The sequence below is a fragment of the Grampus griseus genome (genome assembly GCF_964374135.1).
Source record: "Grampus griseus genome assembly, chromosome: 1".
Taxonomy (NCBI): domain Eukaryota; kingdom Metazoa; phylum Chordata; class Mammalia; order Artiodactyla; family Delphinidae; genus Grampus; species Grampus griseus.
In genome coordinates, this window is record NC_139017.1 from 101,609,885 (window position 1) to 101,627,089 (window position 17,205).

Below are 17,205 nucleotides of genomic sequence, written 5' to 3' on the forward strand. Positions count from 1 at the left end.
TGGACAGACCTATCATGCCAATTCTCTGCAGCAATTCAGTATTTGAGATATCAAATATAATATCTTCCTAGAATTTCTGCCATTTTCAAATTAAACTTTGAAGGATTTATCAGGGATAAACTCATCTGAAAAATATTTTTTATCTCCTGAGTCAGTAGTTCCATTTTTGAGACTCTATTATAAAATAATATTCTAAAATAAGAAAAAAATAGCTTACAATAAAGTTTACTGAAAATTAATTATAATCCTAATAGAAAAGTCAAATAGCAATAATTCTGTAAAACGAAGCTATTAAAAATTGTTTACGTGTGTTTGTGTATATGTGTACTATAAACATGTAAGTATGCAAAGATGCAGAGAAACTGGTCTAAAAGACATAAACTAATATTGTAACAATGATTCTAGGGTGGGATACTTTTTAAAACTTCATTTACATTCATTTTTTGGGTGTATGAGTCTGAGGTTTTTTAATACATGCATAGATTCATAAAACTCCCATCACAATAAGGATACAGAATGATTCCTTCACTCTCAAGACCCCTCATGTTAATCCTTTACAGCAGCAGTCCCCAACCTTTTTGGCACCAGGGACTGGTTTCGTGGAAGACACTTTTTCCACGGATGGGGGTGGGGAGGATGGTTTCGGGATGATTCAAGCGCATTACATTTATTGTGCACTTTATTTCTATTATTATTACATTGTAATATATAATGCAATAATTATACAACTCACCATAATGCTGACAGGAGGTGCAGCTCAGGTGGTAATGCAAGCAATGGGGAGTGGCTGTAAATACAGATGAAGCTTTGCTCGCTCACCTGCCGCCCACCTCCTGCTGTGCAGCCTGGTTCCTAACAGGTACTGTTCCATGGCCCGGGGGTTGGGGACACTTGCTTTATAGTCAACTCTCCACCCTTCCCAACACCTGGCAATCAATAAAATGATCTTCATCCTATAGCTTTTGACTTTATTGAGAATGTCAAAGAAATAGAATTGTATACAACATTTTGCAATTGGCTTCTTTCCATTAGCATAAAGCCTTGTAGATTCACCCATGTTTTCTCCTGAATCAATAGATTATTCCTTGTTATTACTGAGTAGTATTCCATTGTATTGAGGTACCATAGTTTACCCATTTACTCATTGAAAGACACTGGGTAGTTTCCAGTTTTTGGCAATTATGAATAAACCTACTATAAACATTTGTAGTAGGTTTTAGTGTAAAGATAAGTTTTCATTTGTCTAGAACAAATATCTAAGACTGCTGGGTCATATGTTAAGTGTATAAGAAGATGTTAAGTTGTTTCAGTAGTTTTACTACTTTGCATTATCCCCAGCAATATATGAGAAAACCAGTTGTTTCACATCCTGGGTAGCATTTGCTATTGTCAGATCTTCCTTCCTCCCTTCCTTTCTACCTCTCTCTCTCAGTATTCTAACAAGAATGCAGTAGTATTTCACTGTGCATTTAATTTGCATTTTCCTAATGATGAATCAAGTTCAACATATTTTCATATGCTTATTTGCCATTTGTATATCTTTTCTGATGAAGTATCTATTCAAGTCTTTGTCCATTAAAAAAATGGGATTACTTTCTTATTGATGAATTTTGAGAATTCTTTATATATGCTGGGTAAAAGTTCTTTGCTGGATATGTGATTTACAATATTTTCTCCCAGTTTATAGCTTGTCTTTTCATTCTCTTAATAATGTCTTTCATAGAGCATACATTTTTAATTTTGATGAATTCCAATTTATCAATTTTTCCCTTATATTGTTTTGGTTTTATATCTAAGAACTCTTGCCTAACCTAAGGTCATGAAGATTTTCTCCCATGTTTTCTTCTGAGTTTTAATATCTTTTTATTTTATATTTAAATATATGATTCACTTTGAATTAATTTTTATATAGGTATATACTGCAGCTCCATCTTTTTGCATATGGATGTCCAATTGTTCCAGCATTACTCATTCAAAAACTATTCTTTCTCCATTCTGAATTGGTTTTGTACCTTTGTTAAAAATCAGTTGACCACATTTGCCAGGTCTATTTCTAGACCCTATATTTTGTTCCTTTCATCTATGTGTCTATTATTTTGTTAATACCTCACTGTCTTGATTACTATAGGTTTATAGTAAGTCTTAAGATACGGTAGCATAAATCCACTAACTTTGTTCTCTTTCAAACTTGTTTTGCCTATTCTAGTTTCTTTGCCTTTCTATTACAAAATTCAAAATCAGCTATCTATGCGCACAAAAAAATTTTTACTGGGATTTTGATTGGAAATGTATTAAATCGAGAGATCTGTTTAAGGTGAACTGACATCCTAAATATATTGAGACTTACAATCCACAGAAATGGTATTTCTTTCCATTTATTTAGGTCTTTCTTTAACATTTTGTAGTTTTCAGCATACAAATATTCCACATATTTTGTTTTATTTACATCTATGTCTTATCTCTTTGGAGCTTTGTAAATAGCAGTATTTTTAAAATTTTAGCTTCTAATTGTTCATTGCTAGTACAGTTGACCCTTGAACAACGTGAGGATTAGTGGCAACAACCCCTCCTTGAAGTCAAAAATCTGTGAATAACTTTGCAGTCTGCCCTTCATATCTGCAGTTCTGTATCCACCAATTCAACCAACCGCAGACTGTGTAGTATTACACAAACTAAAAAAAATGCGAGGATAAATGGACCCACACAGTTCAAACCAGTGTTGTTCAAGAGTCAACTATATATAGAAATACAACTGATGTGGATGTTAACCTTGCATCCTGTGACCTTGCTCGCTCATTAATTTTAAGATATTTTTGTAGATTCTTTGGGATTTCCTACATAGACAGGAAACAGGGATAGCTTTGTTTCCTCCTGATTGAAATGGGCTTTTTAGTATGATGTTAAATAGGAGTGATGACAGCAGATATTCTTACTCTGTTCCCAATCTTACAGGAGAGAATTAAGTGTTTCACCATTAAGATATATTATCCATAGGATTTTTTGGGAAGATGCCCTTCATCAGGTTCATGAAGTTCCCTTCTATTTCTAGTTGGCTAAGAGTTTTCATCATGAGAAAATGTTGAATTTTATCAAAAGCTTTTTCTGCATCTATTGATATGATCATGTAGGTTTTTCTGGTTTTTGGTATGCTAATATGGTAGATTACAATGATTTTTTTTTTTCTGAATGTTGAACCAGCCTCCCATTCTCAGGATAAACCTCTCCTTTCCTTTATTAACCTTTAATATCTGTGAGGTGTCTAGTGATACACCCTTACTCACTCTTGATACAGGTTATCTGTGTTTTCTCTCTTTTTTTTTTTTACTTCATCAGACTGGCTAGAGGTTTATAAATTTTACTGATCTTTTCAAAGAACCAGATTTAGATTTCACTGATTTTCTCTACTAATATTCTCTTTTCAAATTCCAATTTCTTTCAATTATGCTTTTTATTATCTCCATCTTTCTGTTTCTTATGGGTTAATTTTGGTCTTCTTTTCCTAGTTTCTTAAGGTGGAAGTTTAGATTACTGATTTTTTTTAAGTTTTCTTCTAATGTATGCATTTAATGCTATAAAGCTCTATGAACTGCTCTAGCTGCATTCCACAAATTCAGATATATTGTTTTCATTTTCATTGTTTAAAATATTTTAAATTTCCCTTGAGACTTACTCATTGATCCATGGATTATTTAAAAGTGTGTTGTTTACACAACATTGTAAAGCAATTATACTCCAATAAAGATATTTTTTTAAAAAGTGTGTTGTTTAACTTCCAAATATTTGGGAAATTTCCAGATATCTTTCCATTAATGGTTTCTAGTTTAATTCCATTATGGTCAGAAAACATACTACATTTGACCCTTGAACAACATGGGTTTGAACAGTGCAGGTGCATTTATAGGCAGATTTTTTTCAATAAATACATACAGTACTAAACAATACGTGGTTGGTTAAATCCACTGATGTGGAACTGCAGATATAGAGGGCCCACTATGGGACTTGAGCATCTGCAGATCTGCTACAGTGGGTCCTGGAACCAATCACCCATGGATACCAAGGGACAACTGTATACATGGTTTTAATTCTTTGAAATTTGATAAGGCTGATTTTATGACCTAGGGTATGGTATATCTTGGTGAATATTTCAGGTGTACTGAAGAAGAATGTATATTCTGTTGTTGGTCCAGTGGTTAAGACTCTGCAATTCCACTGCAGTGGGCAGAGGTTCCATCCCTGGTTGGGGAACTAAGATCCTACATGCCAAGTAGCACGGCCAAAATTTTTTAAAAAAGAGAAAAAAAAAAGTTCGTTGACAGTGCTGTTCAGGTGAGTTCTATATCCTTGCTGAATTTTTAATCTACTTATTCTATCAATTACAGAAAAGAGTAGTGTTGACATCTCCAACTATAATTTTGTATTAATTTCTTTCTCCTTTCAGACCTCTTCACTTTTGCTTCACGTATTTTGAAATTAGTTTGTTAGGTACATATCACATTTAGGACTGTTATGTTTTCTTGGTGAATTGAGCCTTTTATCACTACACAATTTTCTATTTTATCCCTGGTAATTTTCTTTGTTCTAAAGTCTACTTTGATACTTATATTACCACTCCAGCTTTCTTTTGATTATTGTTTGCCTGGTACATCTTTTTCCATGCTTTTATACTTGACCTATCTACATCTTTATATTTAACATGGACTTCTTAAAGACAGTATATCTGCATCTTGTTTTTTTAAATTCAATCTCACAATTTCAATTTTTATTTGGTGTGTTTAGAACAGTTACATCTAAATTAATATCTGAGATGCCTGAATTTAAGCACATACCCCTTTATTAGTTTTCTCTTTGTCTCCTCTATTTTTCATTTGTTTCCCCTTTCCAGCCTTCTTTTAACTATATGAATATTTTCAGAATTCTATAATATTTTATTTGTTAGCATATTACTGTATCTGTATAGTTTTTTCAGTGGTTGTTCTAGGGATTATAATATACATACAGTAGTCCCCCCTTATCTGTAGTTTCGCTTTCCACAGTTTCAGTTACCCACACTCAACTGTAATATGAAAATATTAAATTCCACAAATAAACAATTCATAAGTTTTAAATATCATGCCATTCTGAGTAGCATGATTAAACCCTGAGGAAAACTCTTTCCTGCCCAGGATGTGAATCATCCCTTTGCCCAGCATATCCACACTGTATATGCTACCTGCCATTAGTCACTTAGCAGCCATCTCAGTTATCAGATTGACTGTCATGGTACAGCAGTGCTTGTGTACAAGTAACTCTTAATTTACTAAATAATGGCCCCAGAGTACAAGAGTAGTGAGGCTGGCCATTTGGATATTCTCTTACTGTGCCTAACTTATAAATTAAACTTCATCATAGGTATGTATGTATGTATAGAAAAAAACATAGTATTTATTGGGTTTGGTACTATCCACAGTTTCAGGAATCCAGTTGGGATCTTAGAACATATAATCTGTGGATAAAGGGGACCAACTGTTTTTAAATTTTCATAGTTTACTCAGAATTAGATTTTTCCACCTGAAGTGAAATGTACAAACTTTACAAGATTATACCATTCTTATTTTATATTGTAATCATCCAAGGTATTACATCAACATACAATGAAAACCTCACTAGACAATTCTATTCTTTCTTTCAATGGTCATAAATATTACAAAAATCTTAAAAGAATAAATATAGTCCATGGTATGTAACCAAATATTTACTGTTTTTGTTGCTCTTCATCCCTGAGGCTTAAATTTTCCCTCTTATTTCTCTTTTGCCTGAAGAACTTTATCATTTATTTTAGAACAAGTCTGCTCATGACAAGTTCTCTAAATTGCCCTTAATCTAAGAATGTCTTTATATATCCTAAAGAATATTATTGCTGGACATAAAATTCTATGTTGACAATTTTTCTCTTTCAGCACTTAAAAAAAAAACAGTTCTTCGGTCTTCTAACCTTCACAGTTTTTGATTTTCTGATGAGAAATCTGCAGTAAATTTTAATCTTTGTTCCTCTATATACAATGTGTTATTTATCTCTGGCTGCTTTCAAGATTTTATCCTCTTTAAGCTTGTTGAATTTGTAAATTTATTTCCTTCACAAATCTGCAAAGTTATCAGTCATAATTCCTTCAAATATTTTTTGTACCAGTCTCATTCTCCTCTTCTCTGGTACTCTGATGACATAAATGCTAGACTTTCTGATATTGTTCAACAGTTCTCTGAGGCTCTGTTCACTTTTTTCCAAATCTTTTTTTCTCTCTATTACTCAGACTGAATAATTTCTATTGCTCTACATTTGAAGTTTATATTTGTGTGTTAGCTACATTCTGCTATTAAACCCATCCAAACTATCTATTTTTTATTTGGTCTTGTGCTTCTGGTCTCACAGTTTCTCCTTCACTTTTGTTTTTTGTTTTTTTTTACTCTTCACTTTTAACTCAAGATCAAGAGAGCATCTCCTCTTAACCAATCTTCAAGCAAATAATATCTCTAGTGGAAAAGAGTCTACAGAATCACTCTTAGCTTGATAATGTCAAAAAGTAATGATCAAAACTGAAATGGCAAGAGTACTAAAGGAGAGAGCATTGTAAAATGATCCAGAAGTAATGTGATTCTAATTATAGTATTTGCCACTAACTTTTCTATGTCTTTGTTTCCTCATCTATTAAAATAAAGAAAGCTGAGCTAGTAATGTTTAAGGTTCTTTTCAGCATTCATATTCTAAATATATATTATATTTACTTATAAAAACATAATTAATATCTTACTCTTTCAATCTGCTTTTCCATTTCTTTATGCTGGTCAAGATGAATTTTCTTTGCCTTTTCAAAAGCTAAACAAATTTTCTCATGCTCTGTATTGATATTGGTTTCTAGACTTCTAACCTTTTCATTCTTTTCCTAGAAATACAAAAACACTTTAAAAGAACATAATTAAGAAAGAGTTTTACATAAAAGTACATTAGTAAAGCATAAAATTTATCATATTCTAGGCTTCAAAGAATCATAGTAGTTAATATGTCAACTTCAAAAATATTTAAATATTTATAAAAAAGAGAAAGTGTTTTTTAAAAAATTGTATCAAAATGATAAGATTGTTTAAAAATGCTACAAAGCATATCAAAGAACTACTACCATTTCCTTCAATTCTACTAAAATAAAAATGAGGAACTTTAGATAACAACTTGCCATATTAACTTAAAAATATATAACTTAAAAATATAGAAATGAAAATTGAATAATCTGAAGTTTGGTAGAATTTATATTTTCCTATATGGTACATTTTAGAATAATGATACTAAAACAAACATGCTGTTACAAATTAAGTTCCTTAAAGCCACAGTAAATCTGTATCAAAAAAAAGGTAATTTTTACCATAAGTTCCTGTTCTAGTTCCGCATTTTTTGCAGCAATAGAGGAATAAGCAACAATTTTTTCTTCTAGCTGTTTCTCTAGAGTTAAAAGTTGAGAACATTTCTTTGTCATCTGAAAACACATTGAAATAAATAAAAAATTATTTTTTAAAAATAAGTGACAATTCAGAAGAAAAACAGTGAAGGGAAGACCAGAAATATGACATAGCTTATTCCATCTGTGTAATACGTAAGTATTTATTTCAGATCCCTATGTTCAAATAGGATTGCCCCCGAACCCATTTCATAAAAGTAGCTATTAAAGACTGAAATTAGTACAATAAAATGTTAACAGTAGTAATTTCTTGTGGTAGAACTATCAATGTTTTATTTTCTTCTTTGTCCCTCTTTGTATTTTCAACGAGACTGTGCTAATATTTTAATTTTAAAAAAGTTGTTCATCTCAGTACTTGGCAATTTTCTAAGTAAGCTGATGGCTATAGTTATAGACTGACTAAATCTCCTTTCCATTACTTATTTAAGTTCCTATCCCACAGGTCTTTTCCCTAGTCTTGGCTACAGACTTTAAGATGAAAAATCAGACATTTAAAAAGTACCCTCAGATAGCTGCAGCCTCTGGTTTGAAGGGTGAGTAGAGCATATACACACGTGGACGTGGTCCACAATTACCTAATTCTGTTCTGTCCTCAGTGGAAATGACGATCAGATATTCATAAAACATACTTTATCCCCTTTTCAGAATGTAATCCATAAGATATCTGCATCAGATTCACATGTAATTGTTTAAAAATGCAGATTCCTTTGCATTACTCCATACGTACTAAATCAGAATCACTGGAATAGGACCCAAAACGTGCATGTTTAACAGGCGTTCCAGGTGGTTCTACTGTTTGCTAAAGTTTGAAATCCTCTACTACTACCCCTTTTTTCCAATTACATAATCCAAATTTTTTACTTGTAAATATGTATTTGCCATATTAACTTATACTTGGAAGAAATAATAGAATACAGTACAGTTTGTTTCACCAAATTTAGCCACTACAGTATTTTCCTACTTTTAACATATATTAAAACCCAGAAGTTTCCAAATATAATTTTAAAAGAAGTTATAACTCATGAGGTACCATTAATTTTTTTTTAGTGTATAAATCTGGACTTTAACATACAAGTTTTACAAAAACCCTACAACACTTTTTTCTTCTCTCAAAATCCAGTACATATAAATAGCTAATTCAAGCTTACTTCACTTTCAAGTTTGCTAGAGTTTGAAGCTTTCTCTAGCAGCTCCTCTTGAATCAGCTGAAACTGACTAGTTCTGTGGGCCATGTTAACCTTTAAATCAGAATTCTCAGCTTCTATCTGCATCAACTTATCACGTAATTCTTCTATTCCAGAAGCAAGTCTTTGCCTTTCTCTTTCATATTGCTTGTTCACAGTATGTTGATTTTGATCTTTTATACTTTCTGTTAATAAACATAAAAGGAAAATTGTTCTGTATAAAACTTAAAGAATAAAAACCCATTTCAATGTTGAAAGATTTAATCATAAGTTTAGTTTCTGATCTAAAGAATACTAAAGCGGATGGAGAATAAAACATACATTAAGGAAAATATAATGAAGGAACATGGTAAGCAAGGTACTTCCTATTATTAAATACATAACAAAGTAGGAATAAGGTCTTCTGACTCACTCACTTTTCTTTTTTTCCACAAAGAGCCCGTCTCCATCTTTAAAAATCCCACTGTTTGGATATAAATAATTGTTTGAAAAAGAAAACCCAAAACACACAAACATTGTCCTGTCTCCTTAAACCAAAGTTTATCATAAATTTATTTGGATAACTTGAGATCATTAATAATATTTGCTACTGTATATAGATGTAGGTTCAAAAGCCAAAAACAGAGAATCCTTCTTATTCCAAACGAGCTGATGAGAACTCAGTAATGCTTTTTAAAAACACTGAAGGTTATCAGAGGTAGTTGTTTGAATATACCTTTTCTCCATTATAAATGTACACACCTATGCCCACTCAAAGGTAAACAAGCTTTCAGGAGTGCTTTAAAGTAGATGCATAGGGACTTCCCTGGTGGTGCAGTGGATAAGAATCCAACTGCTAATGCAGGGAACAGAGGTTCAATCCCTGGTCCAGGAAGATCCCATATGCCGTGGAGCAACTAAGCCCATGCGCCACAACTACTGAGCCTGTGCTCTAGAGCCCATGAGCCACAACTACTGAGCCCACATGCTGCAACTACTGAAGCCCATGTTCTGCAACAAGAGAAGCCACTGCAATGAGAAGCCCACGCACCGCAATGAAGACTAGACCCTGCTCAACACAACTAGAGAAAGCTCGCGCACAGCAACGAAGATCCAACAGTCATAAATAAATAAATTTAAAAAAATAAATAAAGTAGATGCATAATGTAGATGACTGCCTGAGAATACACAGATGTGGAAACAAGTACAGATGTACTATGCCTTCAAGGACTGAATAAGTAGCCATTTCCCATCAATTCTCCATATCCCTAATAATTCAATTTCTAAGTAATCTATCATTGTCTCTGTTTTTCTGTGACGTTAGAGAATATATGATATATACTATCACCACCTCTAATAACTAGAATTCCCTCTGCTGATCCCATCATTCTCTTCTGTATTCCCTCTAATTACTTAGATATCTAATTTTCTCTGCTGTCATTTCTGCTACTGGCAGCCCATTGTACTTGAAGATAGAGCATGATAAGTTAAAGATGCATATGTTAACCACTAGGGCAACCACTAAAAAAAAAGAGATATAATTAATTACTCAATTGAGGACATTAAAAAAATGGAATACTATAATTCATTCAAAAGAAGGCAAGAAAGATGAACAAAGGGCAATAGAATAGAAAGCAAACAAATACCAAGATGGTAGATTTAAACCCCAAAAGATCGATAATTACATTAAATGTAAGTAACCTAAACATTCCAGTAAAAGAGTAAAAATCACTGGTTATTAAAGCAAGAACCAATTATATGCTTTCTATTAGAAATTGCCTTATATATAAAGATACAGGTTTAAAAGGATGGAAAAAGTTTTACCAGGCAAACACTAATCAACAAAAAGCTGCAGTGATTAACTATCAGATTATGACAGTTGAAAGGAAAAAATAGCATTGTCTAGTGAGGTTTTCGGTGTATGCTGGTATAATACACTGGACAATTATAATATAAAATATGGATGGTAAAGAGACCTATAACCTTGTAAAGTTTCTACATTTCACTTCAAGTGGAAAAAATCTTAATTCTGAGTAAACTATAAACTATCAGAAAGAAATTTACTCCATCAGTCTGGAAGGACGTTGTTGTTGAGCTATCAAGAAAAACTACCCTGCCTTCCAGTTCTTTGACAAAACCTCAGATGTGTGGCCTTCTGGCCAAGCGCCTGCGATTTCATATTGTTGGAGCACTCACTGTCTCCCTAGGAGTTGCAACTTTCTGTAAGTTTGCTGTGGCTGAACCAAGAAAGAAGGCATATGCAGATTTCTATAGAAATTATGATTCCATAAAATATTTTGAAGAGATGTGAGGAAGGTTGGTATCTTTCAGAGTGCAAAGTGATTTGGGGATATAAAGAATTTCTTTGGGTTGAGTTCCATGGAAGTTTGTCACTTACCTGTGTTCCTGAACTATGAAACTATGAACTATGAATATCTGGGCTAAGGAATAGTTTCTCGTGATAAATAAACAATTAACCAATTAAAAAAAAGAGAAATTTAGAGAACAACCCCATTTACAATTGAGTCAAAAAGAATAAAATACTTAGGAATAAATATAACCAAGTAGGTAAAAGATCTGTATACTGAAAACTACAAGATGTTGATGAAAGAAACTGAAGACACAAATAAATGGAAAGACATCTCATCCTCCTGGATTAGAAGAATTAACATTGTAAAACTGTCCATACTAACCCAAAGTGACCTACTGATTCAATTCAACCCCTATCAAAATTCCAATGGCATTTTTCACAGAAATTAACAAACAATCCTAAATATTTATATGGAACCACAAACGAGAAAGAAGAACAAAACTGGAGGCATTACACTTCCTGGTTTCAAACTATATTACAAAGTTATAGTAATCAGAAAAAGTATGGTACTGGCATAAAAACAGACACATAGATCAATGGAACAAAATAGAAAGACTATAAATAAATATATGGTCAATTAATTTACAACAAAGGAGTAAAGAGTATTCCATGGGGAAAGGATAGTCCCTTCAATAAATGGTGTCGGGAAAACTGGACAGCAACATACAAAAAAAATGAAACTGGACCATTATCTTACACCATACACAAAAATTAACTTAAAATGGATTAAAGACATGAACATAACACCTAAAGCCATAAAACTACTAGGGAAAAAAAAAAACAAAAACAGACTGTAAGCTATTAGACATCAGTCTCAGCAATGATTTTTTTTTTTTTTGGATTTTACACCAAAAGCAAAAACAAATGTGTGGGACTACATCAAACTAAAAATCTCCTGTATAGCAAAAGAAACCATCAATAAAATGAAAAGTCAACCTATGGAATGGGAAAAAATATTTCTAAATCATGTATCTGATAAGAGGTTAATATTCAAAATATATTTAAAAATTCATATAACTCAACAGCAAAAAAAAAAAAAAAAAGGGAAAAGGATCTGAATAGACATGTTTCCAGACAAGACACCAATGGCCAACAAGGTACATGAAAAGGTGCTTAACAACACGAATCATGGAAATCTAATCAAAACCACAATGAGATATCACCTCACACATGTTAGAAATGCTATTATCAAAAAGACAAGAAATAACAAGGGTTGACAAGAATGTGGAAAAAACGGAACCCTGCTGCCCTGCTAGCAGGAATGTAAACTGGTACAGCTACTGTGGAAAACAGTATGGGGGTTTCTCAAAAATTAAAAACAGAACTACCATATGACCCAGCAATTCCACTTCTGGTTATTTTTCTGAAGAAAACAAAATATTAATTAGAAAAGATATCTGCACTCCCATGTTCATTGCAGCATTATTTACAATAGCCAAAATATGGTAGCAACCTAAGTGCCCATCAATTGATAAATGGATAAAGAAGATGAATATGTAAACTGTATTTATACAATAGAATATTAGTCAGCCATGAAACAGAATGAAATCCTGCCATTTGAAACAACATTGATTGATCTAGATGGTATTATGCTAAGTGAAATAAGCTAGACAAAGACAAATACTGTATGATTTCATTTATATATGGAATCTAAAAAACAAAACAAATGAAGAAACGTAACAAAACAGAAACAGACATAGATACAGAGAACAAACTGGTGGTTGCAGTTGGGGAAGGGGAAGGAGGAGGAGATAAATAAAATAGGTGAGAGAGATTAAGAGGCACAAACTTTCAGTTACAAAATAAATGAGTCATGGGGATGAAAGGTACAGTATGGGGAATACAGTCAATAATATTGTAATAACATTGTATGGTGACAGATGGTAACTAGACTTATTGTGGTGATTTTGTAATGTCGAATCTTTATGTTGTGCACCTGGAACTAACAGTGTTGTAGGTCAATTATACTTTAATGATAAAGAAAGAAAGAAAAAGAAAGGAAGAAAGGGAAATATTCAAATTTTTAAAAGCAACGAAGAAACAAATAAACAAAACCTAAAGAGTCTTAAAAAGACTACCTAATAACCTAGATAATCATATATAAGGTATTCAAGTGATTTGCTATTAGTACAAATACTGCAAGTTTTCTTCTACACGGTGGTTTCTTCATGTTAATTATTGGCTAAGAACTAAGTATATTAAAAGTAAAAGTGGATCCATAATGTACAACATGATGATAATAAGTTACACTGTTGTATAGTATATTTGAAATTTAAGAGAGTAGATCTTAAAACTTTTTTCCTTTTTTTTGGTATGTAAATGAGATGACAATGTTACCAAATTTACTGTGGAAATCATAACATATGTAAGTCAACTCATTACACTATACACAAACTTACATAATGCTGCATGTCAACTATATCTCAAAAGAAGTGCAAAAAAAAATTTCACCCAATAATTACAGAATACAGAATTTTTTCAAGTGAATCTGGAATATTCACCAAAATAGACCATATGCTGGCCAATAAACTGAGTCTCAAAATATTTAAAAAATTGAAATCGGGTACATTCATGAATTCATTTGTTTAATGAAACCAACCTAATGTCCACCACTAATAACACAGAGGTATCTGGAAAAGGACTAAATATTTGGAAATAAACACACACAAGAGATATTATATTTTGAACTGAATAAAATAAAAGCATAACATATAAAATTAATGGGATTCAGCTAAAGCATTGACTAAAGGGAAGTTTGTACCTTTAAATACTTACATTTGAAAAGAAGAAAGATTTAAAGTCAATAATCTAAGTTTTCACTTTAAGAAAAATTTAAAAAGAAGAGAAAATTAAACCCAAAGTAACTGGGAAGGAGTATATGGATCCTGAGGGAAATGTTATACAGTAGTCCTCCCTTATCCTAGTTTTTGCATTCCATGGTTTCAGTTACCTGCTGTCAACTGAGGCTCGAAAATAATAAATGGAAAATTCCAGAAATAAACAATTCATAAGTTATAAACTGTGTGCCGTTCTGAGTAGTGTGATGAAGTCTCACACTGTCCCTTGCCGTCCAGCTCCGCCCTGCCTAGGATGTGAATAATAATCCCTTTGTCCATGTATCCCACCCGTTAGTCACTTAGTGGCCAACTAGGTTATCAAATCAACTGTTGCAGTACCGCAGTGCATGTGTTCAAGTAATCCTTATTTTACTTAATAATGGTCCCAAAGTGCAAGAGTAGTGATGCTAGCAATTCAAATATAAAAGAAGCCGTAACATGCTCCCTTTAAGCGAAAAGGTGAAAGTACTAAACTTAATAAGAAAAAAAGTTGTATGCTGAGGTTGCTAAGATCTACAGTAAGACTCTTCAATCCAGGAAATTGTAAAGAAAAAAGAAATTTGTGCTGGTTTTGTTATCACACGTCAAACTGCAAAAGTTATAGCCACAATGTGTGAAGATAGAAAAGGTATTAAATTTGTACAATAAGATATTTTGAGGGAGAGAGAGGCCACATTCACATAACTTTTATTATAGTATACTGTTATAATTGTTCTATTTTATTATTATTGTTGTTAATCTCTTACTGTGCCTAAGTTACAAATTAAACTTCATCACAGGCATGTATGTATAGGAAAAAACATAGTAGTACATAGGGTTTCATACTATCTGCAGCTTCAGGCATCCACCGGGGGTCCTGGAATGTATCCTGGGAGGATAGGCAGGGACTACTGTATGTCTTGATTGTGGTGATGGTAACAAGGGTATAACCATATGAAAAAAGCAAACATCTGGACTTCCCTGGTGGTGCAGTGGTTAAGAATCCGCCTGGCAATGCAGGGGACACGGGTTCGAACCCTGGTCCGGGAAGATCCCACATGCCATGGAGCAACTAAGCCTGTGCGCCACAACTACTGAGCCTGCACTCTAGAGCCCGCGAGCCACAACTACTGAGCCTGCATGCCACAACTACTGAAGCCCATGAGCCTAGAGCCCATGCTCTGCAACAACATAAGCCACCACAATGAGAAGACCATGCACCACAACGAAGAGTAGTCCCCACTCACCGCAGCTAGAGAAAGCCCGTGTGCAGTAACAAAGACCCAAGGCAGCCAAAAATAAATAAATAAATTTATTTTAAAAAAAAATCTGACAAAAAGCATTGAACTTTTATTTTAAATGGATGCATCCTACTGTAAGTAAATTTTACTTCAAAAATATATTTTTAAAGTATGATGCAAAGTTCAAGAATTTTGAAATAATTTTTACTGTCTTAACACATAAGTAGTAATAACAGATTATCAAGTATGTTTGATAATAGTAACCAGTTGATAATCTGTTTCTTTAAAAAACTATCATAAAGAACTCTGATTACAATTTATAATAAGAATTGAACATAATATACTTACCTACTTGATTACCTCCTAGTTTTACAGGTTCTGTTTCTAAACTATTTAATTTGCCACTTTCTTGGTTGTCATTAGAAGCAATAAGATTGTGAGATAATTGATTAGCAGTCAGGTTTGCCTGAAGCTTTTGAATTTCTGCCTCTTTCATTGCAAGCTTAATCCTGGCACAAAAGAAAATAAACCAAAAATTATTAGAAAGATTCTATAAAAATACCACAAACCATTTTCCCCTTTCAAATTAATATAATTTTAATTAAAAAAAATTTTAAACTCTGATATTAGTCAACTATTGGCCAAGATACAGAAAGTCTTATATACAACTGATTACACTGTAAACTGGTTCAGCTACTTTAGAAACTTGATAGTATACAACCTATGACCCAGCAATTTTACTTCTAGAAATATCTGCTAGAGAAATTCTCGCATATTGTACAGGAAACGTGTAAGTATGGACTTTGCAGCATTATTTGTAATAGCGGAAAACTAGAAATAAGGCAACTATTGATAAAGGAACAGATAAATTGTGATGTAGTTGTAGGAGAGACTCTTATACAGCTATTAAAACTAAACTAACCACACTAGTCCATCCATTGATCAACCATTCTACCTACCTACCTCGACACGAATTTTAAAAATGATGCTGAGTGAAAAAGCAAAATTACAAAACATATAAAAACAGTATATTTATATGTGTGAGTATAAACAAACACAAATGAATTGAAGGATAGATATCCATCTCATGATGGTAGATACTTAGGAGGAGAATGGGACTAGTGTTAAGGATCAAAGGGCATTATCTATCCTGTAATGTTTTATTTTTTATTTAAAGAAACAGATTTAAAAAAATATCAAAAAATGTTAAGAATCAGCTCTTAGTTGTGGAAATATGGATATTTGTTATAATACTCTCTAGACTTTTCTGTATATTTCTCAACTTCTCAACTAAAGATCTTAATTACCAATTTTCAAAACACATTGTATGTGCTAAAACTTCAGCATCTGAAAACCGTACCTCAATTCCGAAATCACCATTTTATTTGTCTCACAGCAGCCAATGTAACTGTCTTCCTTGTTTGACAAAATACTCATCTGGTGCTTAGACAGAGATGATTTAAAACCAAACATTTCTCTTTTTAACTGCAAGTTTAAAAACAAACATATATAAACTTACAATATCTATGATACAATTTATTTATTTATTTATTTATGGCTGCGTTGGGTCTTCATTGCTGCACACGGGCTTTCTCTAGTTGTATTGAGCAGGGGCTACTCTTTGTTGAGGTGAGGGGGCTTCTCATTTGTGGTGGCTTCCCTTGTTGCGGAGCATGGGCTCTAGGCATATGGGCTTCAGTAGTTGTGGTGTGCGGGCTCAGCAGTTGTGGCTCGCAGGCTCTAGAGCCCAGGCTCAGTAGTTGTGGCGCACAGGCTTAGTTGCTCCACGGCATGTGGGATCTTCCCGGGCCAGGGATCAAACCTGTGTCCCCTGCACTGGCAGGCAGATTCTTAACCTCTGTGCCACCAGGGAAGTCCGATACAATTATTTTTTATGTAAGTTTGAAAAATTGTGTGAATTTAATAGAAACAATCTAACAGCCATCAACAGAATGTATAAATTCATTATGAAATATTAACATAATGGGAAAACTACAATAGTTAAAATAAATCTGCATTATATAAATCATTATGGAGACATCACATGACACTGAGTGAAAAACAACAGAGGCACATATTGTACTTTCAAAAATGCACTGAACTATATATATATTTTTTTCCGGATACATC

The 17,205-nt window shown here is 32.9% G+C and overlaps 1 protein-coding gene across 1 annotated transcript in view; it reads right to left on the reverse strand.

The window, feature by feature from the left end:
- Positions 1-17,205, reverse strand: part of CCDC18 (coiled-coil domain containing 18) — a gene marked incomplete at its 5' end in the record, with an annotated part of 115,721 nt that overhangs the window by 74,732 nt on the left and 23,784 nt on the right. Inside the window, 5 exons of the mRNA XM_082659726.1 lie at positions 6,786-6,917; positions 7,392-7,502; positions 8,633-8,853; positions 15,424-15,584; positions 16,436-16,560. Of these exons, the coding sequence (XP_082515852.1) occupies positions 6,786-6,917; positions 7,392-7,502; positions 8,633-8,853; positions 15,424-15,584; positions 16,436-16,560 (750 nt within the window). The remainder of the gene's footprint in view (positions 1-6,785; positions 6,918-7,391; positions 7,503-8,632; positions 8,854-15,423; positions 15,585-16,435; positions 16,561-17,205) is intronic.